The 25721-nt window shown below is 39.2% G+C and overlaps 1 protein-coding gene across 8 annotated transcripts in view; it reads right to left on the bottom strand.

Moving 5' to 3' along the window:
- nfia (nuclear factor I/A) overlaps positions 1-25721 on the bottom strand; it is a 188211-nt gene that overhangs the window by 40313 nt on the left and 122177 nt on the right. For 4 of the 8 annotated variants that reach the window (XM_066691749.1, XM_066691748.1, XM_066691752.1 and 1 more), the window contains exons 4-7: positions 20769-20843; positions 12525-12642; positions 9639-9766; positions 3279-3329 (exon numbers count right to left, since the gene is read on the bottom strand). In XM_066691749.1, the coding sequence (XP_066547846.1) occupies positions 3279-3329; positions 9639-9766; positions 12525-12642; positions 20769-20843 (372 nt within the window). The remainder of the gene's footprint in view (positions 1-3278; positions 3330-9638; positions 9767-12524; positions 12643-20768; positions 20844-25721) is intronic. The other 4 variants (XM_066691754.1, XM_066691751.1, XM_066691753.1 and 1 more) reach the window with 1 other exon arrangement.

The raw sequence follows: 25721 nt of genomic DNA on the forward strand, positions 1-25721 counted from the left end.
TCATTTTCCAAAGTTCTAACTCACTGTAACCTTGTGTGGGGTATTAATAGCTGGTGATAGGGCTCCGTGGCTATACAAAGCCAGTGTGTGCGCGTGTGTGTACACGTGTGCGTGTGTGTGTGTGTGTGTTCATGCGTGCGTGCGTGTAAATGTTTGTGAAGGCACATCTGAGCTATTCACTGCGCAATCCTACGCCAGCTCTCTCTGCTTGTCTGTGTCTGGAAAGGGCCTGAAGCTTGAAAGTGAGTAATGAACACTTGAAAAGGTTCTGTCAGTTGGAATCAAAGCTCGGCCGTACTCAGCATTTTCTTTCGGAAACCTTATTACAGAAAAAGCACTGGGTTTCTCTCTCTCTTTCTTTTGTTGCTCTTATCCACCACTTCTTAGCTGATGACCTGACGAGACTTAAACCTACCGCTAGGCAATACTTTCCCGACTGGCTGTCTGTTTCTGTCCATCTGTCTATGGGCTCACTCTGTCTCCCTACACCGTGCTGAGAAGAGATGTTATCGCCATATATTACTCTCATGTGATTCCACTTCACAAATCCAGTGCAGTTTAGCACCAATTTGAAAGGCCAAGCATTGCCTTGACATGGAGTAACAGCCCTTGTGACCTACCTGTAGCAACACAGCTCAGGGCCCAGAAAGTTATACATTGAATCCAGTACATCCATTCAAAGCTTTGTATGTATACATTAGACACTGACTGTTACAGGTAGCCACAGTCTTATTCTCATTGTAAACAATTAAGTTAAGAGTAAGGTATCATATTTAAAATAGCTGCCAAGAAAATTTCAGACAGTGTTCGATGCTCACTCTTAGTACTGGGTGGTCATTCAACCAATTTGTTTCCTATCAAATGCTACACTATGATATCACAAGCAATAGGACAAACCTCTTGAAGGGCACCATGAAAGGCTCTGGGGTGTTATATTTTGGACCACAGTGTGCTGCCAGAATCGGTGGAATTTTATGAGGCCCCATACATATTGATAGCAACACAGTATTGTTACCCAAAGACATGGACTCAATCCTTACAGCCTGACCCAACAGCTTGACCCAAAAGAGAGCAGCATGGTCTTTCACCCCTGACCCCCGCACCCCCCAAGCATTCAGGAACTTAATTGGTCTGATTAGTTGATTAACTGGATGAAATAAATACTTCTGCACAGACTGTAAATTATGTTACAAGTTGGGCACCTTGAATCAAAAGAATCTTTTGAGACATTAATCTTAAAAGACCTTTAACTAATGTTATATATGCCTACTTGATGACATAACAGGGATAATTAAGTTACTGAAAGCTCCAGTTGGAACATAAAACAGAAGAAAGTAAGTGTCCCTCCAGAAATGGCGTCTGAGATCACCGATTCAGGCCAACAGTGAGCCTACACACTATTAAATACATGTCTTTTTTTACTCGTTGTCTTATTTACAAATGCTCTGGGTTCCCATATTTGGGCACAGATAGAGGGTTAACTGGTTCAAGCAGATATGAGAACATGCTGAAGCACTGCACTAAAATGGACAGGGTGACTTTGTTCCTTCTTGACACACAGAGTGCTGATGCTCAGTAATCATAAAATAGCCTCACAGTTGGATGGCCTTTTATAGGAACAGCAGGGTTTAATAAGCATTTAATAAGGCAAATATCACACATCGCAGAAAGGTCCTCAGATATTTTTTCATTGTTGTGTGTAGCCTTTTTTTTCATTTTGTAACTGCTTTGTACCCAGCAGCTCACTTTTCTTATAAAATATTGCAATTTGACTAAAGCTTCGGACATTTACAGCATTTCTTTGGCAGAAAAGACCTGTGAACAGGTTGTCTGTACAGTAGAGTGCAGTAAAAGCTTTGGTATTGAAGAGTACTCAAGCTATATTAAAACGTGCTATCACTGAATAAAGAAGCCCCATTGCTGTGTCATTCTTCACAGTGCTCACACAATTACCTCCGTTATAATGGGCTTACATATTTATTAAACTTAAACTTGACTTAAGGTGAGGAAAAAAAAGGGTTGGATTTCTTGGCTTAAATGTAATTGGGCTTATTTTACAAATCTGACAGAAGCTTTGGTTCGGTCATTGCCTTGACATTGTGTTATGTATTCCTCTGCCTTTTTGAAAACAGTACTTATAATGATAGATACACTGTAGCAGACCTCTTTTCTACAGCTTAGATGATAGGTGCACTGCACAGACCTGTTTTGGGAACATAACCTCCTCACAAATAGAGGAACCGTCCCGCCAGAAACATCACTGATATAAAATCCACGGCCACCTGGCGTTACTCATTCACGGCTCATCTGTGGCAGTGTTTGTAGACGTGCAACAGCCAGTCAGGAGATAGAAAACCATAGACAGAATAAATAGTCTGAGACTTGACTGAAATTGAGTTATATAAAGAACCCATACACAGCATGCTGACGCAACAGGTGGGGAGTGCAAGACCCAAAGGATATATATCTATATTTATATTTGCATTTCAAGAAATCCACATTTAATCTATGTTCCTTAAGTGTACTTGCAGGGAAATATGAGTAATTGCAGGTCCACATTAAATCAAAACACTGACTCACCCACCCATGGAAGATATATACATTAACCACATGCATATTATACTCTAAGATAAATATATACAACTCAGCAGTGTTCTTTGTATAAAGTTTCCATTAAAATAAAATCTTGCACATTAAATACCAGGTGGGATGGAAACAAATATAGTATCTTGTATACAATCAAACAATAACAGGGAGATTTTCACAGTGTTCTGTTCCAAAGCAAAATTTGTTCCCCATTCCCCGATTAAACATGTAAAATGTTTAAAGGGTCATACCTACCAAAATATGGTGCATTATTAGTTTTCATTGGAACATTTGCCAATTATTTAGTTTTTTGGGGTGGCGGGGGGTAGAAAACGAGTACAAACGTTACAATGGAGTTATCAGCATTGAAAATCAATCTGCAATTATCCATGTGGGGTGAGTGCATGTTAAGATTTGTCGATTAAGTGTTTGTGAGAGAGGGGGTGGCAGGTGTGAGGCTGCCATAGAGATCAATGTCTCTGTTGTATCTAACAGTATCTATGAATAGTTAAAAAATTTAATTAAAAAATGCAGCCTATTCTGATACCATGAGACCCCCTGTTCACCCTGTGACTGAGATCGTACAGAGAGCAGACCTGCGAACTCGGGCCAAGGCTACCTTGATCAACACAGTGAGCTACCCTGTTCATTCTGCCATGAAGTGTAAAAATGCGAACATTAATCATTATTACCTTGTCTTGAGATGAACGTACTAGCTAGTGAGCCACGCAGTTTATATCCAGCTTTGAAAGACAAGAACAACAGAAAGAAAGGGGGAAGGAAAGAAAGGCAGGGTGAATATAGTATAAAGAAATAAGCATTACCTCACACATTAACTATTCATGACTGACACCTTTGCAAATGACTTGAGCTTTGCGTATCATCTTGCTCTTGGTGGGGAGTTAGATCCCATTTCAATGCCAGAGAGTGCTTGCCTGTTTTGTTTTTGTGACAGACAGCTACACTTTGATATGTGTGTTTTTGATATTGTTTTGTTCACCAACAATTTCAGATGGTACAAGTGAGTTGAAACCGTATTTTCCCTCCCTTATAACAACAAACAAACAATAATAATAATAATAAAAAAATCTACATATTAATTCTTTGTATAATCACTTTCCAATCAAAAACATTGTGTGTTTACCTGAACAAATGAGAGGTTGGGACAACTCATTCAATTTAGTGCTGGAAGCAACTAAAATATATATACAATTTTGCACTTCCAAAATGTATTCTTATTATTAAATAAGTTTATCCAATAATAATTAGCACACTTCATCTGTAAGAACTGTTTTAATTATCCCTGCGTGGACAATAAACATTTTTGGTAAGCTATTAGGAAGTGCAATTTATTCTTCATTTGAAGCCCATGTTTATCTGAAATGAAACCCCTTTGCTTCTCAGAATGTCCCCTTTTCACCACAGTGAAGGGAGATAGCAGTGATCCAGTGACTTACGACTATCGTAAGTTTTCTTTTTTTTCAAAAGTAACTCTGGGACCAGTTACATAAAGCAGCAAATGTCAGGATTAAAGAAGCAGCTAAACTTTGTGTCAGGAATAGTTTGGTACTTTAGAAGTCCTGCTGGGTCAAATAACCTGTCTTCTGCTCTTGGTTCGTTACTCTAAAGGCTTATGGTTATAAATTATTTTTAATTTGTAACCATCAGTTTGCAAATTGGGTGTATGTGCCCCGGCCGTCTTCCTGCTGAGCAGTGGATGCTGTGTGCTGTCACAGGAGTCTGATTTGTGGGTTAGCTTTGCAGTATTTTATGTACTTGTTATACAAATCTATAATTTATTTGCAACTCATTATTCCCAGAAAGACTTCCCTTAATTAATTTAGTTTTGAAAAAAAATGTTTAGGTATGCTTCACGGGATATTATCTGCTTTTAGTTGCTATGTTTCCTCTTGCGTGTTTTGCATTCTCTTGTGTTTTGTTGTTTCAGCTTGCCATGTTACAATGTTAACTATCTATTCCACTAAAAATCGCTTCTGAAAGTCTCCAACCCAGGCAGAAAGTTTTTCTGTAAGGTACAAATATTTTCAAAATAAAATGAATATTCCTCTCATCTAAAAGTTATACTACATGTACCTTTTTCATAAATGTTTTTAGCCAAAACATGTAATTGTTGGAAAACCATGGTAAAACTATTAAGCTAAGTTTTGCCTATATTGAATATCTCAGTAACTGCAGTAAATATTGTAGTGAGAACGATATTTAGCAATTACATTACCGCAAAGTACAGTCAGCGCTGTACTAAAAATGTTTACCAGTTTTCATAAATGCCACCTATATTTAAGGTTGATATACAAACAAAAATACCGCACATGGTGTTATTCATAAATAGTATATTTTGTAAATACAATGTCAGTGGTCAATCTACAACTTCCAGTTCTTAGTTATTTTTCTTTCCAGGGATGAGAGGAAATGTGGGAGGTATGTTATATCATAATTGCATTTGCACCAGTGGACATGGCATGGAAAACACACAAAATGTATATTTTTGTCATGGAAACATGTATTTCAAAACCAATCTGCAGTGTATTTATAGAAACATACACTGGAGCAAAACACGTTGAAACTCATCCTGTAGTGACCTGTCAAATTTTACTTTCCTAAACTGTAGCGGCAAGCAACAATATGAGCAGAAACAGACAAACATGCCGTAACCGAAAGTGCAAAACAGTTAAGGATGTAGATAGGAACAAATTTGCAGTACTTCTTAATGTGCAAAAACTCCTTCACCAAATTTTACTTCACCATCTCTCCAGGATTTTAACACTGAAACTAAGATATTTTTGCCCTTAAAAGACAAATAACATAAAATTTGAATAAAAATGCATACAAAATCATGTCCTTTATACTTTAATGATTCTTGATTGATAAACACAGCATAAGTCATGCTATGTTCCAGGACTTGTGTACTGTGAACTGTATATTGGCAGCCCAAACCAAAAGGATATAATGTTTAATCCTGTCCAGGGTCTGTTAGATACCTAGGTCTAGACCAAATTGAAACTTAAAGTTAAACCTTCCCATGACCGCAAATTACAAACTTCTACCCTATGGCATTTTTATTTATATGTAGTAGAAAATGGCACCTAACAATAAATGAAACCACGACTGTAGAATGTATTGGGGCCAGGCCATAATTCACAACATTTAAAACATTCCATGAAAAATTGTTGAAGGGTAGTGAAAATGTCCTATGGGTCTATGTATAAACATTGTAGTACAACATGAGAAAGAATTCTATGGACTTTGCCATCCTGCCATATTTTAGAGAACATACCAGTGTATAATACATATATGCTTTTACACTAGGAAGTCCTTTAAGGTAACCAGAAGTTGATTATGATCTTAGTCCATTCTTTATACAAATAATAACCCTCTGGCTGTGGCAGGGATAAAGTATGAAAAATGAAATGGCTGCTTTTTCACTCAACATGTTCCTTGTAGTGGTCTGGCATATTTATTGTGAATTGGTTGTCTGTGTGAAAGCTTAAGGTCATCACATTTTGTGGTCACATGACTAAATATGGAATGACTCCATCACCCATTTCTGACTACAAATTACTTATTTTGTGGAAACATTTGACTCTCAGAATCAGGAAAAAAACACTTGAGATGAATTTATGATTAAGTTATTTACAAATCTCATAATAAAAGTTTGTGAAATGAATTCCTGGTACTGGTATTTAGCTGTCTTCCAGTACATACAGGGATGTTAAAACTAGAGGGCAAGATTCAGACTTTCTTTTCTTTAAGAGCTAGATGATTCCTAGATGTTTTTGTTAGAATCATTATGAAGAGGTTAATTTACTTTCCAACAAATATTTGATGTAAACTGATGGCAGAAGGCTAGAAAACAAAGTATTGAATTAAATATATATTTTGTGTTTAACCAGCAGCAAAGGTATCAACAACTTAACCAGACTAGGGTTCTTTAATGTCTCAGTGTATCAACATTAACACTATTTGAAGGTCTACTACTACTACTACTAATTATTATTATTCATATACTGCAGTTTAAGTGTCTGGATATCAATATCATGCCTGTTCTGGTACACAACACCAGAAAAAGTTTATTTAAATGGTTTTACAGAATGTGTACTCTGAGGAAGACTACAGCAAGGACACATTTTTTCTTAATATGAAAGTCAATAAAATACTGTAATCAATGTACCAATTACAAGACAATGACACTCAAAAAGTGAGACTGGCTACTTGTCTTTGATGCTCTGGGTCTGGAATGCTTCGCACTGCATTGCAGGATCCGACACAGAGGACAAGGTGAGAGTGTGAGTGAGCTGCTGACATGACACACACACTGACACTCAGGACAAAGATTTATAGTACAGAACCAAGCTGTACCATGGCAAAACGACATTCTCATTATAGACCATTTTTGAACAGTAAAAGGATATATAAATATGTACATACACACACACACACACAACCTTAATCTTAAATAATGTTATTCTGTGAATCATACATATTGATTTCTATGGAGTGGCAGTCAAATGTTTACAAACCCCTTGACTTAATGCAGTTCGATCAATTTTAATCTTTACAGGCTAAGTCAGTGTTCAGCAAACTGATTGATAAATTAGTATAGTTTAATGATACAATTTGTATCTAACTACATAAATCACCAATTAATATTATTTCAAATGAAGGAAGTAAATACATTAAATTAAAACTGCCCATGTGCACGCGCGCACGCGCACACACACACACACACACGTATAGACCTTTTTTGGAAATTTTAGCTTAACAGAAAATTACCCACCAAGGTTCGTTGTTGATTTAACTGGATTGTGCCCACATGAGATTAAACAGCAGGAAGTATCAACCAATGAGCATCTGCAATCCATTAGTTTACCTTGAAGTGAGTAATTTTAAATGAGAGACCTACTATTTTAATTCTTAGTAATATCATTAACGTAGGAAAAAACAAACATGAAATCCTTTGTAACGTCAGCTTTACCATCTGACATTTTTACTGTCCACTTCATATTTATTGTCCAGCTGTTAGACATCGTTATTGCTGTTTGCACACCCATGAAAACTTGAGCTCTTTAAGAGTCCTTCATTCTTTCACTGAAGATAACCAAGAAAGATTTGTGGATTAAATTGACCACTGTATTTAATTTGGTCCTCTGATAATACATAGAATTCATGGTTCCAAAATCTCAACAAATTGTGCACTGTTTTTAGTTTTCTGCTTGTCTCACTTTGAAAAGACCATACGGGGAACAAGTACAAGACACAAGTACACTGTGTTATTTCACTCCCCTAAAGGTGTAGCTCATGTCAGCTACCCTTTCCATCCAAAATAACTTCTCCAACTTCTCTCAACTAACTGTTCGGAAGGGTTTAATTTTAAGATATAGACCTTTATGCTTATGCAACAGAGATACACTGTTTCATTTCCTCTTATTCAGCTTTTAGAGTTTCTACAGAAGTGATTTCTAACTCAGTAAAAATAACACAGTATCACTGAACAGCAATAACAGGAACATGCAAGTATGCACACTCATAACAAGATGAAGAAATATTATGGCTCAGCTGGACCATGCTTTAAATACGATGGGCAAGGGGGAGTCATAGCATTGGCAGTTTAAAAGCTCACATTTGATGCAATGGTTGTCTCCAGTCAGCGGCTATATCAGTTGAAACACCAACCAAGTAAATACACTTGGGATTCCAAATAATTGCTCTCTATTAAAGTGTATGTATATTGCATTGTACATTTAAATATATATATATATATATTTTTTTTTTGCCTTATTTTAAACACAGCACTTTGAAATTCAGTCTTAAATCACTAACACATCCTATGCAAATCCCTAACAGATCACACAGGGATGGAAATAAAACTACCACTAACAGGTTGTACCACCTGCACACTCATGTATATAACCCAGAACCAGACCCTAGATATGTAATGCTAACTATTTTTGCATAGTCTAGTTCAAATACGGAAATGCTCATCTTTTCTCAGCAGCGAAACACATTGTTCCAGAACCCGAAAATCACAAAAAACTTGCAATCCATCCCCGATAACATATGTGCCTCCTCCAAAAAAACAGTCCCCTGATGGTAATGTCCTTCTTTTTCAAACCTCCATCCCTGAGAGCAGAGAGTGCTTCTTTCCTGCTACATGGGGGACGGACACAGCCAGTTCTCACAGGCACCGGACAAGTGACAGTGGGTATTATTTGGAGCAAGGTCAAATGAAAATCCTCCAGCTGACTCTCTAAGCTTCCCGAACTGGCAACACCTGGTCAACTGTGCACCAGTCTTGAGTGGTTCTCTACTAAGAACCGCCGCCACAGACTCTCGATATGGCTGCACCGTACCACTATAACTGTAATGCTGTGTAAAGTTTATATAATTCTAAAAGGTTGTAACAGGCCATCAAATATATATAATTATATTTATTTATATTTTATTCATAGATTCCAAAGTCTGAGAAAGAATTAATTTAAAATGTTTTTTTCTTTCTATCTTTCTTAACACATCTGTTAGCAGTATCATGGAATGGCCTGTGGAAGATATGACCAATAATCACAAATACTGCCTGTTATCAAGAGATAACCCCCCCCCCCCTTTGGATCATATAAGGTTCGAAGTAAAGTATCCTATTGGATATCAGAGAAATCAGTACACAAATTTGAATTAAACTATTTGTAGAACAAATTGGAGTTTCTCATAGAAATGTCTTTGCTACTTTTAAGCCACAGCTTTACTTAGAAATCAATGAATATTAAAGAAATCTGCACACATGAATTACTTTATATACATACATGCAGATTCCAATGGAGAAAAAGGTGTAAGAAATAACAAAATACATATGTAAATAAATAACTTATTTCTGATTAATTAGCTATAGAACAAAAGCAGTCACCATTATAAGATTACTTTCAGTTACAGTAATGTAACTGCAAATAGGGGCCATTCCCTCTTGTACTCCTCACTCTCCGCAGAGCAGTGTGTGCATGTGTTAGACGGAGGGTGGGAGGAGAGGACAGCAGCCCGCTTACCTGGTTCCACTTCGTGCCAACTGCTTGACTGACTCCCACTTCCCGGCGACCGGCCCTGGCCAGGGTAGAAGGACTCCTCTCCTGGACTATCCACGTCGTCTTCTATGCACTTGATGCGCTTTGCAGAGCTGTTGGGAGAGAGACACACATAGGGCTACACTAAACTGAAGCAGACAGGGTGTATGATTTGGACATTGCAAAGTGGGGTTAATATGCTGGAAGGATATGGCAGGAAGAGGAGAAACACAGACCACAGTAACCCTTGTGATTCTCGTAACTGCGTGCTTTATATATTGCAAACAATCCTTCATACAATGAATGCAGTCATTTATTTCTCACCTGAACCCAAAAAAACAAGAAAACTAAGCAGTGAGCTGAAGTTTTTATTCTGTGAAGTACAATTGTGGTCTTGTTTGTTTTGTGCTGCTTGGCCACTCAGCCTTGTACCTGTGACAGTGGTTGGGTCCAGGATCTGTCCGCAAGAGTAGACAAACAAAACAAAACCAACTGATTCCCCCAAACTGGGTAGACAGGGCGGGTCAAAGATTGTAACAGGTAGGCAACAAAATCGGTCATTAAAAATATCAATCAGCCTTGGGGATGGGTTACTAAATTGAGTTGTCTAAGACTTCTCATCCAGATGTCTTTAGGCTGAAACGTTTTAGCTGGGAGAGGAAAAAGGCAGTCACAGCCCTATTTATTGTCTTCCTTGTGAATTGCAGTTCAACAAGAGACACTGCACAACACCATGCCCTGCTGAAGAAAACACCGCTTACAAGGTACTAAAAGGAAATTATACATTCATCTACAAAGTCAAATGCTCTACCTCTTGCTCGTAGTGTGCCAGCTTCACTTTATAGATTAAAAAAAACTTTCCTTAAGTGTCTGGCAGTGTGGATGAATAGTGCATGAGAGCCCTTTAATAACAAAGAAAGAAAGGAGAGTGATGTCCATCCCTCCCGAGCCCTCCACTCCTCCACTGGCTCCTCCACCGCAGGACCGAAAGCAGGAAAGGTCAGTGTGCACAGGGGGCTCTTGGGGCTCCAACAGAGGGCAGTAGCTTGTTAGCTGCCCCCCAGTGTCCCAAGAACCGCAAGATTAATGGTAATCCTCTTTAGCAGTGGCAACTCTGGCTGCGGATCAAGAGAAGGGATTGCTGCAGTGCTGTGAACAGGGGAGCCTGCAGATGCTACCAGCCCACACCTCCTGACAGAGCCTTGAGTGGGGGATAAACAATAGGGCCCCCTTGAGGGGAATGGGCTGCCCTGAGCATCCTGCAGCTGCCATGGACACCCCTTATCAAAGTCCAAACTGTGCCGTTTACCTTCACCAATCCTGAAACACACTGTGTGCTTGTATTGATTGCGCTATCAGGGGCTTTCATTTGGTGTCCGATCCCCCTCCCTGTCAAAATCTTATATAAATCCACAGTTTCTGGCAAGCAGTTGGGAGAGTGTATGGGTTCAGCCAAGCCATAAGGAAACATTTCCAAAAGTCTAGAGTAGCCCAGGATAAGTCTCTCACCCTTGCAATGTTATGTATTGTGAAAAGTGATTATGCAAATGCTGATTTTTAGAAATCTACATAGGCCCTGTATAGGCTCACAGTGGAGCACTAGACACAGGGTTTTGTTTTGCATAATGAACCCTAAATGGGTGAATGGATTAATGGGCACTGAATTATTTCAACTCGCTGCAAAGATCTTTGAAACGTACATTGGTACGTTATAGTGGAAACAATGCATACATTTTTTGAACAGTTTAAAGCCATCAGCTTTACAGTACATTAGAGGTGCTTTGTTTCCTTGTTTAATGAGTCCATAAGATAATGAATAAACAAATTCAGCGCCTTTTTATATGAGAAACCAATAGCCCCTGCTGCAAATTCAATAAAAGTCTGACAGTAAAGGTGATATCTATACCGATAATGGGGAACAAGATGGTCCAGTTTTTGTGATAATTCATTGATATTCCTGGCTTTAAAAATATCTTCTATGCTGCAGTTTAGCTTCAGCTCAATTGATTGTTTATATATAAGGAAATATGTGTTGCCTTTTCTGTAAATGTGTGTTTACAATATGCCACTCGTAGCAGCCCATTCATCAGTGATCTCATGCTATAAACAGAATTAGCTTGGTCTAAACTCAATACAGCTCTGCTTTTTCTTGTCAAATGTTTCCATTTTTCCATGCTGGAAAAGTGTACTAAAGCTCGGAGATTAGGGCTGGGACGCTGTCCTTCAGTACAGGGTCACTCTGTCTGCATACCTGCTTCCTGCACTGCTGTTTGACATCCAGCTGACCTAATACTGGGGCTCGGAGGAGAGCTTTGACATTTATGAGAAGCACAGTACCTGATTGCAGAGGGCTGTCTGATGGGGATTAAGTCAGGGCAAGTCTCCGGTAGATTACCAGGTCATACCCCTGTCGTAAGTCAACAGTAAATACACCTGCTAGCGCTCTCCTTATTGAAGCTGAAACAGAGGCAGCACTGTAGAACCCCCGCCCCCCCTCCTGCTGTCTGCCTGCAAGGTTTGCACAGAGAGAGAGGGCAGAGCGCGGCACATAAAGACCCTATTGTTAATGGCAGGACATGGCTTCAGTCCCTGAATTTGCTGAAAACCAAAGCCCTACAGAGATCATCCTTAGGATTAATTCTCGTTCAAGATACATGAAATTAGAGATGTGCATTTTCGTGTTTTAAAACCACATATTTAAGATTGATACAGTGCTAATCACTGTTGCACTGTCCAGTACAATATGAAGCATTCGAGGTGCATTTTGGACCCTGTGTAGCTCTAACCAGATCGCAGGTAACCATGAGTGTGCTGCTTGTGGGAGGAGGTGGTCTGAGAGGCTGGCCTTATTTTCAAGGGGCTGCGAGTTACCTGCTTGAAGACGTGCTGGGGAGAGGTCTCCTCATGGCTCCTGGGCTCATGCTGTAGTACGAGGTGCTCTCCAAATCTGCCAGGGAAAAATTAGGCCCTGTCCCTGCAGCGATGGGGGCTGAAAGAGACAGAAAAATGTGGGTTAGCACCACTGAATGCACACCTGATCATTCACAAAGGCAGCCAATCAAAACACAGCATTAGCAATTCATTACCCTAAGGCTGTTAAGAAAAGACGGAAGTATGGAGTTTTTTTTCTTTTTCTGTAACAGAAAAGGCAAACCAAATGTAATTGTTCTTTTTGGGGGGATTTATTCAAAAGTACCATATGACTATTCCATATATTCATACATTTAAGACTTCCTACTTCACATGCTTAAGTTTATCCCTGAAGCCAAACATGTTTTTAGAATAAATTTCCCAACAAATCTTAACAGGAACAAACTCAGAAGCACAAGATTGGCTAAAGAAAAATGGAGTACATTTTACACCGAAGCAAAAACCTTTGAAAGACATCCTTTTGTTTTTTGTTAAGAGCAGCTATACTGTGTGTGTTGTAAATGTGGAGCCACACACCCCATTTTACATTCACAGCGGTTTCATCCACTATTTCTGATGAGGACAGCAACATAGAAAAGTGAGAGGATGGTGCTGAATACGAATTCATAATCTGCAAGACTCTGACAGGATAGGACCTCCAGTAATAGGGACTGTGCTGATGTACCTAATTAACATTGGAAAGGACACTGCCACATGATTTGTCTGAGTGGCGGCTAGAGAGGCGGTCACAGACCCTGACAGAAAATCAAAAGTCTAATACTCCCCCCCCGCCTCAACAAAATTGCTATAGTTTCTGAGTCATCCTGTTTTTGCCGACTCTTCTTCCAAGAGTCTTGGGGTTATTTACGGCAAGCTGTAAAGCTGATGAATTTGCATGGCTAATAAGTGTGGTGTTAAGTAATTTGTGTGAGAGCTAACCTGGACACGGGTCTGTTGTAATTCAGACACCCTGCTGCTGGGAGACGGCCACAGAGCCCGGCAGTTATGGGCTAGAAAAATGACCACACTGCAGTCTGTCTGACTTGAATGGAAATCAATCATAAAGGTAATCTGCAGCGTCTACCTCTTAAGGGCTTTATCAAGTGCTTTTGCTTAGGGGATTCCAAATGAAGCTTGTAGCTATCAAGCCTGCATTGATCTCCCTGTCTCTCTCTCTTGCTCTCTCTCTTCCCTTTTGGTCCTAAACAGAAAATGCATTAGCAGAATGTTTCAATCTACTTATTAACCACTTTACTGCAAAGGCCTGTTTTTTTTTTTTTTTTTTCTCAATGCCGACGGCAGGTTGCGCTTCAATGTGTCTGTACGCTAGCAAATGCTGAACAGTCCCGTGCGTTTCTCAGGGCAGGCAAGCAGGCAGACCTTCATAAGAGTTCACTGTATCGGCAAAGAGTACAGGAATGGAGATTAAACATATGGTCGAGGGCAGCAATATGTTAGACCTTAGCCGCATACAAGGGTGGTCTTCATGAGCAAAATCACAGGCTGGTTTCAAAGGCTGACATGCACTCGATATGCCTCTCGGCTATCCCGTTAGAGCCAGCAGCTATACAAAGCTGAAAGGGTTTCTTTTGAAAACTGGTCTTTATGCAGTGGTTTTCAAACAGAATGCTTTGACAACAAAGACTGAAATCAACTTCAAAAACTGGACCTTCGTCCACAAATGCCATATTTTCCCCTCGCTTCATTTACTTTGTTTCTGATAGGTTCTCAAACCTCAGACTCTGACAGAACTTTGGTGTTTTGCTAGATCAGCTCTGAGATTTCTGTCTCTCTCTTTTTTTTTTTTTAAAGCCCTAGGGATCTTTTTCAGTGTATACATCTCTGAGTAAGGAATGTACTGTTGCACAGTGAGCCCTGAAGCAAAAAACAACAACAACAAAAGAAAATGCTAAAATGCATGTCTTGCATCACCTGAAGATACGATCAAAAAGGCTGACCAAAACAAAGTATGTATATATACACACATCACAAACTGAGGGAGTTCTCTGCTGCGTGCAAAAACAAGAACATAAGAATTTAAGAAATATTACACATCAAGGCCCATCTTGTTGATATGGTTGCTTGGTAGCTTACTGATTCAACTACCTCATGAAGGGTACTGAGTAAATCCACTTCCACTACAGTTAGGTGGATTGTTGCATAAACACCCACAATTCTTTAAGTAGAGAAGTGCCTCAAATTGTTCAGTCTTAAACAGGATGAATGCTTGTAGCTGGCTGGAAACCTACATAGACAGTGAAACTAATAACAGCATTCCCATGGTTGAGGCAGAGAAGAGTCAAGTGAAATTATTCTGCCTCAGCAGCCCTGGCTTTGTTTGCACCATGTCTCCTTCCCATGTCAAAGCTTTAAACATTCAGATAAATATGAAGTATTTCAGAAAAAACATTATTAATTATTATTATTATTATTATTATTATTATTATTATTATTATTATTATCATATAATTACTATCTTTAAATATACACACTTCAGTACAGTAATGATATGTCTTTCTTAGATGCTATCTGGCAATCTGGATGGGTCTTATCATTATCCCAACAACCAGGATGAGAAAGCTTGTGGCGTCTGGGCCTGGACTGGGATTCCATTGGGTTTTGATTCCCCTTTTCCATAATTTATCCCCTACCCCTGTTTGATCGTATGTCTCCCACTTCCAGTGCCAGCATGGAGGTTTCAGCGTGACACACTGAGGGGGTACCAGGTGTTCCAGTCCAGACTGTGGACTCTTTGCCAATTTTGCCAGGGCTTTTAAAAAAATCCCTTTTTTCATTATTTTATTCTCTCCTCTCTCTCTCTCTCTCTCTCTCTCTCTCTCTCTCTCTCTCTCTCTCTCATCTGGGAGGAAGAAGGAATGGAAAATTACACAAGAAAGAAATAACCTCCTTCAGTGGCTTGTGAGACTGAAATCATGTTTTTTTTTTTGCTTTTTGGCCTGAGAACATGATTGATTAGAAAGCGGGGCAGAAAAGTAGAAGAAGCCCGATCAAGAGAGTCAGAAAAACAAGGGAGAATGAATACTGTGAACATGGCGGGTGGGGAAAAAGAAAGAAAGAAAACAGCTCTTCAAAGGTGAGAAAGTGGACTTTGAACTCAGACTTTAAGATTTACGGCTCACTCCTTCCAATGCAAATTTTGCAGCACCGCAGGCAAATGACGAAAACAAGGCCTTCACGAGGACGAAGCCATCGATGTAACGTATAACCACATTAGAGTGCACCGAACGAGCGCATCAGAGCCTACGGATATACAGCGGGACACTTCAGGGGGGGCGTGTCACTGCGGATTTCTGGAGAGAGGAAATGCATGGGCTGCTGGGTGCTGCAAACACAGGGCCTCCTCCTAATCCCTGTGTGTCAAACAAATGACCCGCACAGCACTGCGCACTGCAGCCTCTGAGCAGGAGCCTGGGATATGAAAGGGTGGACCCAATCTCCCAAATTACCCGCCGCTATTGACCGGCCAATTATGTGGAGTTCCATTTACAAACGTAGCTAACCGCTAACTTTATGGAGACTTTTGTGCTGCTTTAATAGGATATTGATCGACAGAGGCAGATTCGATTGGGCTGCCACTGAATTGTGTAATGGCGCACAAAGCCAAGGTCAATGCAAGAGCTTGAGCACCAGCGTCTGCAGTCCATTCAATAACATGACCTTTAATCTCACACAGGGAAACTGCACTGGCTCCACTCCTCTAACCATTCACTTAAATAGATCACTCACTGACACACATAAACACACACACACACACACACACCCTTGCAAAGCATGTGCAATTCCTTCAAGGTGTACACAGGAAAGAAAAAAAAAAAAACCTTTTACAAATCCTATTTATAGACATAGGCAGAATTTGCATGTAGTGAGCAGAAGGATTTACAGTAGTCAAAGGCAGTTCTGTTTTTTTTTTGCATTGAACGTTCATGAAGATCAAAATAAATAAAATAGACTTCATATTCAGAAGACAGCTTCTGATAATGTATTGCTTTTACAAATGAATGAATGAAATTGGTGTGTGAAATTTTATTTTACTGCACAGAAAAATTAAATGTTGTCTGTGGAAATTAGACTCCTAATTCAGATTTAATTAATTGAAGGGCAGGCGAGTACGAATGTGTATACTTTAGAAAATACAACTTGAAAAAGAACATTTAAAAAAATGAATCACCGGTTTAAGCCATTTCAAAGTTTTATCTAAATAAGAATATTCAGAGGTATTAATTAATCGCATTTAACTAAAATTACATTCTCAGTACTATGTGCAAAGAAGAAGTCAAGAAGAGAGAGAAAGAACAATTTAGGTGTGTATAGCATGTTGGACAGAATGAAAGCTTTGAGGGTAACTAAAGAAATCCGTTTACACTTGAGGGTAAAACACATCGCTGTGATTTCAATATGGGGCCAATGACATTTTTAGAAATTGCGTTTGGTGGCTGCTGTTTGAGTTGTTTCAGTTGTTATTTGCGGTCCACTGGGAAGTAGGACACCCAGCGTTACAGCAGTGGCTCGGTAGATCCGGCATCTGCTTGTGTGCCCTCAAAGCCTGCATGGGGCTGTACTCATGTGGCTCTGAAGCTCCTGCACAGCCCTGTTGGAAGGGATGAGGCAGAAGAGAAATCACTCGAAAAAAGGATCCATTGAAAAATATGTCACCCCCCCCTGCCATCCCCCACCCCCAACCCCTCTTCCCCTCCCTGTAACATTAGGAGTCACTAGACTATGGCGATAAGCAGGGCAGAATGAAGAGAGAGAGAGAGGGGGGGGAAAAAAACAAAAAACACTTTAGATCTTCATTCTCCATCCAGCATATGCCACCCAGATTTTCCTTTTCTTCCCCCATGTCACAGATGTTAGGATAAAAGCTGCTCTCCTTTCGTAAAACTGGATCAATTATGCATATTCCTTAATCTTGTTACAATCATATGCCAAAGGCTTCTGATGCAAGCGGGCACTAGCTGTGCTAATTGTGCTAATAACCCCCCCCCACCACCACCATCGCCAACCCCCCCAACATATACATCCCTCCTCCCTACTCTCTCACACTATCACCCAGCAGACATAGCACCTCCCAGCTCTGACAAATTCCACATTCCAGATGCTACCTTTGTGTGGCAGCAGAAATATAACTGTGCCCCAGCCCCAAACGGCCACCTCCCGTCCTCCCCCCTCCTCCCGCTCCCTCTCTTGCTCTCGTGCTGCTGCTCTCTCCCTGGCCGACCTGGATTAGGTCACACCAGAACATGATCAATGTACCTTTGATCAGGGGCCCGTGAGTGCTGACAGGCAGTTTGAATTCACTATTGTTAGCGGATATCGACAGTCTGTTATGGATCAGGCTGCGGTCTGTCAGTCTCCGCGGTGGACGTCTGCATTTTTTAAAGGTCAAGTTGAGCACCACTCCTGCCTTCCTTTCTCCCTGGCAGCCTTTCACCACAGCCAGGGAGAAAGCCAGCTTGCACCCAAAGCCTCGTCCGTATCGGTTCTAAGACCCCATGGAATGAAGACGTAAGTTTGCCTGCTCACATCGTGGTACAACAACGCCCACTGTCACAATGCTAACAGCACCTGAATCAAACAAAACTTATTTTTATTGAGAAAACTGCTCTCAGCCCTTTCTCCCCAGGCTTATAAACTATAATTTGAAATACAGAAAATACTACACAAATATGTAGAATACTCAACTGAAATTTATAGCTAACCTATACTTAAAAAAGAAAAGAGGAAAACAAAATACTGTAGCACTTTTTTTTCAAGTGTAGGACTACATTTTATATGTGGTAAGTGTGGCAGTGCATCACGTTTCAAAACTAGACATCTTCAGTAGTTAGAGGAAAAAGCCTCTCTCTCTTATATAAGCGCTAATTGTATTTCAATATACTACACCTAAGTGACAATAGCAAATATTATCATGCACTAAACCACAAAACTGTCTACATGAATAAGCAGACCATTCTGAATCATGTTTGTTTATTTTCACAAAAAGAAACAGATGTTGCTCTATTAATAGACCTAAGCAATGAGGTGCAACCAAAAATACATTAACATCTAGCAGGAACGAAACGTGTAACACTTGCTCAGTTCCAATTAAAAGTACAATGGATTGTTATGCATTAACATTTTGGCTGAAACACCAGACACTTGTTGTACAATGTATTTTAAAGGTTTGATAAAACTTTGTTAACCTGAATTCATGATTTTTTTTAAAAAGCTTAAATTTCAGTTATATATATATATATATATATATATATATATATATATATATATAATCAATATAGACTAGTGTAGTAAAAGAATTTATTTATATTTTAAATTATATTGACTATATATTTTCTAATTCAATTTTTCAACACATTTATATACATAAAGCATCTATAGCTATGTGAAGTAATGAATTACCTCCACTGAATTAAATGTAGTAACTAAAATAAAATACTGATTGAATATGGCATCAGCTTTAAAGTCGGAAAATAGCATTGTCTGGTTTCCAGGCTTATACTGACCAGTTTTATTGAAATTTGATAAAATGTATTTAATTCCAATATTGTTCAATATACACACCTAGATTTAGATTATGTGTCATATCTTAAATGTCCAACTGCAAACAACTTTTCCTGAATGTGTAGCAGTAGAGTCAAGTAACTTTTGTTATTCATGCACCATCATACAGGCAATGAAACTTGAAAAAAGCTGTTAAGCTCATTTCCCTCATACATATTAGCTGATCTAGTAGAATACCATTTGGTATGATGTACAGTAATCCACAACCTCACAGAATGACATGTGGTGTAATGTGCTGATATGTCTGTGGGACATGACTGACATGTGGCAGAGTGTGCACAACTGTAATACCCCTAGCATCTTCCGTCTGGAGCACTTAGTGCTTGAGGGGCTGCTAATAAGATAATTGAATATGATATTTTCTGTCTAAATATATCATATTATGTAGAAAGTCAGATACCATTCAAAGAAGCACAGCTCAAATGGAACAACTGTAGTTAGTTGCCTAATAGATGGTTTAATCCAAATTAATAGTTTAAACTTATTTCATTTTTCAACAGAAGGTTAAATTCTAAAAACTTTAAATGAAATAATAATAATAAAAAATACATTGGTTGTTTATTTTCTGCATATTGCTTTGATTGAAGGATCATTTGGCAATCTGATTCTTTGGTTAACTTTAAGAACAAGTACAATAATGTAACATTTAAATGATACTGTGAGATAGTAATTATGTGATCAATTCAGACAAAGAAGGTGAATGTTGTATTAAGGTGGCAGGATGGTTTGGTTTTCCTAGAAATAGAATTGGCATTAACTGATAAATCAAGAAAACTAGGATCTGGGAGGTGAGGTGAAACTCTAGACTAACAGAAAAAGACATCCTGAGTAAGTGGGTAGACCGCAGAACATAAACAAGAGCAATACAATGATATGTGGCCCTGTATATCATTCTTCCTCTATTAACCCTGACACAAGAGGGCAGCACACAAAGACCTCACTGCCTTAAGATTAGACACTTTTGAATAGCTTAACCAGCAGAAACAAACCAGCAAAACATAATTTGGCACCGCATTTTGCTTTTTTAATCTTGTCTTATTGGGATATTACATTGTCCGAGTGTGGAATAATAACATATGCATTGCCTATCGTGTATATAAGAAAACACTTTAACAAACATTTGTCCAAAAAAGTAAAATTGTGGTATATAAATAAGTGATGTATAAATATGAATCAAGTTATGAATATATATATATATATATATATATACACACACACAAAACAGAACATGTATAATCCTTCGCAAAAGAAAGCATCTGTGATGTGAGCATCTATTTCTCTTGTTTCACTTTGCTGGCTTGCTCTACACAAGAACTTCCACCTATTTTACTGTCAGCCATTAAAAAAATAATAAGAATAAGAGAGGCATGATAGCAGTCTGTATGTGCAAATCTCAATTTTAAGGGCTGCATGTCACAGGTCAACCACGCATCCAGGTCACTGTTGGCTGACTCCAAAACTGTCACGGTTCGCTGCATACAGCGTATGTTAAAGTCCATTTATTTATTGAAAGGGATTAAAAAAAAAAATGAGGAAGCCATAAACACAAGCAACTTAACCACTGTGCAAGACAGATTAGCATGCCTCAGTGAATGCATCTCAAAGCTAAGGAGAAGGAAATCTTACTTTGTGACACTCGGATGAGCTCCGTGACGCTGAAGACACCCGATGTGACAAAACTGTCCTGGAAGCCCAAGTGTCCTGAGGAGAGAGGAGAGAGAATGGGGTTAAAAGAAGCATCCCACCACCCAGCGCAGTCGCATACCACAAGTTTATTTTGTGTACATGGACATAATTTACATTGCATGTTCTACCATTCAAGTGCATAAACAAAAACACTGTTCAAGTAATAATAACAAGTACCATAATATGGCGTGCAATATAAGGAATATGAAGTGGGGTCACGTTTCATGCATCTAAATTAGGATTTTTTCCACTTCCTCCACAACATACTACACACTGTTAAGAATGTTTTTACTGTAAGGAAAAAAACAACAACTGAAAAATACAAAACTGCAATGTCATAATTGATATTTCATAATAAATATCTCCACCCCCGCATTCTTCTTTGCAAAACTGTTCAGGCTCTGTCAAGTTCCTTGGGGAGCATTGATGAACAACAATCTTCAAATCATGCCAGAAGTTTTCGATTGGATTTAGGTTGGGGCTCTGATTGGGCCACTCAAGGACATTTATCTTTTTGTTCCTTAGCCAGTACAAAGTAGTTTGGCTGTGTGCTTTGGGTCATTGCCATGCTGAAAGGTGAACTTCCATCCCAGTTTCAGATTGACAAGTGTGCCAGTCCCTGCCAATAAGAAACATCCTCAAACATGATGCTGCCAAAACCATGCTTTACAGTAGTTACAGTACAGTAGGGTGTTCTTTCAGTGATGTGCTATGTAGGGTTTGCGCCAAACACAATGCTTTGGATTTAGGGCAAACATTTCCATTTTAGTTTTGTTAGACCGCAAAACTTTTTGCCATATGCCTACAGAATCTGAGTGTTTAGGTGGGCATGAGTAATGACTTCCTTCTTGACACCTTTTCATACCAGCAAATTTGTGGAGTACTTGGGATATTGTTGTCACATGCACACTTTGACCAAAAAGGCTGTAGCTCTTGCAAAGTTGCCACTGGCCTTTTGCTAGCCTCTGATCAGTCTCCTTCTTGCTTGGTCATCCAGTTCGGAGGGACAGCCTGATGTAGGTAGGGTCTTGGTGATGCCCCTGATCTGTGCCTTTCAACAACTTTATCCCAGAGTTCTTTTGAAAGCTCCTTGGTGCTCATGGTTGAGTCATTGCTTTGAAATGCACTACCCAGCAGAGGGAACCTACAGAAACTGATGAATTTATTCTGAAATAATGTGAATCACTACAGTTTAACATAGGTGGAGGACTTAACTTGGTGTGTGATTTTTTTATAATTTAGGATTGCTATTACAATGGGGGTGGACACTTATACAACCAAGCAATTTCCAATTTTATTCTTAATACATTTTCTACAAACTTCAATAATATTTGTTATATATATATATATATATATATATACACTCACCTAAAGGATTATTAGGAACACCATACTAATACTGTGTTTGACCCCCTTTCGCCTTCAGAACTGCCTTAATTCCACGTGGCTTTGATTCAACAAGGTGCTGAAAGCATTCTTTAGAAATGTTGGCCCATATTGATAGGATAGCATCTTGCAGTTGATGGAGATTTGTGGGATGCACATCCAGGGCATGAAGCTCCCATTCCACCACATCCCAAAGATGCTCTATTGGGTTGAGATCTGGTGACTGTGGGGGCCAGTTTAGTACAGTGAACTCATTGTCATGTTCAAGAAACCAATTTGAAATGATTCGACCTTTGTGACATGGTGCATTATCCTGCTGGAAGTAGCCATCAGAGGATGGGTACATGGTGGTCATAAAGGGATGGACATGGTCAGAAACAATGCTCAGGTAGGCCGTGGCATTTAAACGATGCCCAATTGGCACTAAGGGGCCTAAAGTGTGCCAAGAAAACATCCCCCACACCATTACACCACCACCACCAGCCTGCACAGTGGTAACAAGGCATGATGGATCCATGTTCTCATTCTGTTTACGCCAAATTCTGATTCTTCCATCTGAATGTCTCAACAGAAATCGAGACTCATCAGACCAGGCAACATTTTTCCAGTCTTCAACTGTCCAATTTTGGTGAGCTTGTGCAAATTGTAGCCTCTTTTTCCTATTTGTAGTGGAGATGAGTGGTACCCGGTGGGGTCTTCTGCTGTTGTAGCCCATCCGCCTCAAGGTTGTACGTGTTGTGGCTTCACAAATGCTTTGCTGCATACCTCGGTTGTAACGAGTGGTTATTTCAGTCAAAGTTGCTCTTTTATCAGCTTGAATCAGTCGGCCCATTCTCCTCTGACCTCTTGCATCAACTAGGCATTTTCGCCCACAGGACTGCCGCATACTGGATGTTTTTCCCTTTTCACACCATTCTTTGTAAACCCTAGAAATGGTTGTGCGTGAAAATCCCAGTAACTGAGCAGATTGTGAAATACTCAGACCGGCCAGTCTGGCACCAACAACCATGCCACGCTCAAAATTGCTTAAATCACCTTTCTTTCCTATTCAGACATTCAGTTTGGAGTTCAGGAGATTGTCTTGACCAGGACCACACCCCTAAATGCATTGAAGCAACTGCCATGTGATTGGTTGATTAGATAATTGCATTAATGAGAAATTGAACAGGTGTTCCTAATAATCCTTTAGGTGAGTGTATATATATATATATATATATATATATATATATATATAATTTAATTAAATTCCAGGCTATAAAGCAACAAAAGGTGACAATTTTGAAAATGGGTGTAGACTTTCTATAGCCATTGTATGTCACACACATTTAACTGGCTTGACAAAAAAATAGTTTCCCAATATACCAGGCCTCTGTATGAGACATATATGTTACATTCAGTTTTCTAAGGGTTAATTAAAACTATACTGTGGAGAATGAGATTGATAAGGCCTACATTTAAAGCCAGCTGTCTTCTTTAAGTGTTAAAAGCAGTAGATAGAAATATCTTTATGGAGACAAACTTTACTGACAAACCCACAGAAAATCTGTTCTTGGCCCAAAAGCACTTTCTGTTCCTAGCCCAGGAGTCATTCATTTCTCCAACTGCCATTAGTTAATTGGGAATGATTATAAAATCATTTATCTCCTACAGAGGGCTGACTGAAAATAAGCTTAAGTAAAACATCACTTTTTTTTCAATAAACAACAGCAAGAAAAAAAATAAATAAATAATATATATATCTAATATCTGCTTTAAGGGAAGGGGTTATAAAAGAGACCCCCTTGAGAAGTGGACAAAAGTGAGAAAGTTCAGAGGCCCTAAGGCAGGTTAGTAACACAGACATGGTAGAGACCTGGGGCTGCTGACATACAGCTTCTGTCTTTTACAGTCAATTGTATGTTCAGCAAAGAACATCCCACTGTTAAACCAGTGAAACCATAGTGTGTAACACCATTTCCTTATATTACAATGAAGTCATTTATTGACCACTTTATACCACTTACACAATCTTCCTACATTTTCCCCCTTTAACGTTCTGTACTTAATTAACGCCTAAAATTGCTGTCCTTTCTTTTCAATAGAGTCAAAATGTTCTTCCATAGTTGTTTTTGGTCTTTCTCCTCAATAATGAACAATCATTCAATCCCTGTGACACTCACAGACGTATACACTTAATACGACAAAAAAAAAAAATACAACCTACTTGAACATTTCCTTCAGATAGCCAAGGGCATCTCAAAACTTGCACTAAATGGATAGGTATTGTATGGAGAGGCCAGTTTCTGCAAAAGTACAATGAAATACCAACCTGTGGTTTCAGATACTTAATGTACAGTAATCCAGTGAGCCATAAATCAAGCCTTAACGTGCTGGTAATATGAATATCCTGAATAGAACCTGAAACCAGACCTCTGGGGGTAGAGGACTTAAAGAGTTAAAGTCGAGCTTTTCAGTTGAAGGCAAAGCTTTCTCCTGGGATCACTGCAATATCCTTTTCAAAAGAGCCACGACTGTTTGGATATTTTTATTGACATGTCCCGAATCATAAATCATTTGTCAGCTGGAGACAATTTCTCATTGCGTTCTCCCATCAGATCTAATTCCGAAAGGACAACATCCTGTGTTTTATTACCATCACTACTTCCTTCATTAATCTACCAATTGTTTAAATAAAAATTACACAAAGACAAAAAGAAAGGAAGAGTTTAACAACACATGACAAAATATATTTGGGGAAATGACATCACAGCATTAGGTTTATTTATATAGATGTTTCTATAATAATAATAGTAATAATAAACAGACAATCAAGTTTCACAAAGATTAAATATGATGCATTAATATGTACTTATTTCATAATTAAATGGTTAGATATAAAGTATTTTTAGACACCTCTAGGAGTCAGGGTGTCAGCACAATATGTTATCTGCCTCTGTCCTATAAAAATCTTCGTAGGGCCGGGGTTCTGAGTAGAACCAGTGGAAGGGTGAGGGTCAGGGCTATCAAGCAGAGATACACCCCCACCCTTCCCTCTCCGCCTCCACCCAAAACACAAACACACACATACACAATCACACGAATGCACACACAAACACGCACACACACACGCACACACACAAATACCCTTAATATTGGATGGGAGAAATCAGCATAACCTTTTAACTGCCGCAGTCATGGTTGACTGCCCTTTGACCCTGGGAGATTATGTGGGATTTGAAGGACAACAGCTGGAAATGAGCATGTGTGAAAGCAGAGCAGTGATCTGAGGCCTCAGACAAAGCCCAACGAATCCCGGCCCAGATCCCAGTGTTGATTAGAAATTGTTTCCTGGTCTCGGCTTAATAGACTGTGATAATGAGAATTCTGTTAACCCTTCGTGGGTGTTTTTCTAAGGTTCCAGTTGCTTCCCCATTGTGTCATTGCTTGGAGGCTTTCTTTTTATGAGCCTTGCTCTTGAGTGAGTTTTCCGGGGACAGAAAACAGAGTAAACCTGTGTACACTAGCCGC

The sequence above is a fragment of the Amia ocellicauda genome, chromosome 19 (genome assembly GCF_036373705.1).
Source record: "Amia ocellicauda isolate fAmiCal2 chromosome 19, fAmiCal2.hap1, whole genome shotgun sequence".
In the NCBI taxonomy this organism is placed as follows: domain Eukaryota; kingdom Metazoa; phylum Chordata; class Actinopteri; order Amiiformes; family Amiidae; genus Amia; species Amia ocellicauda.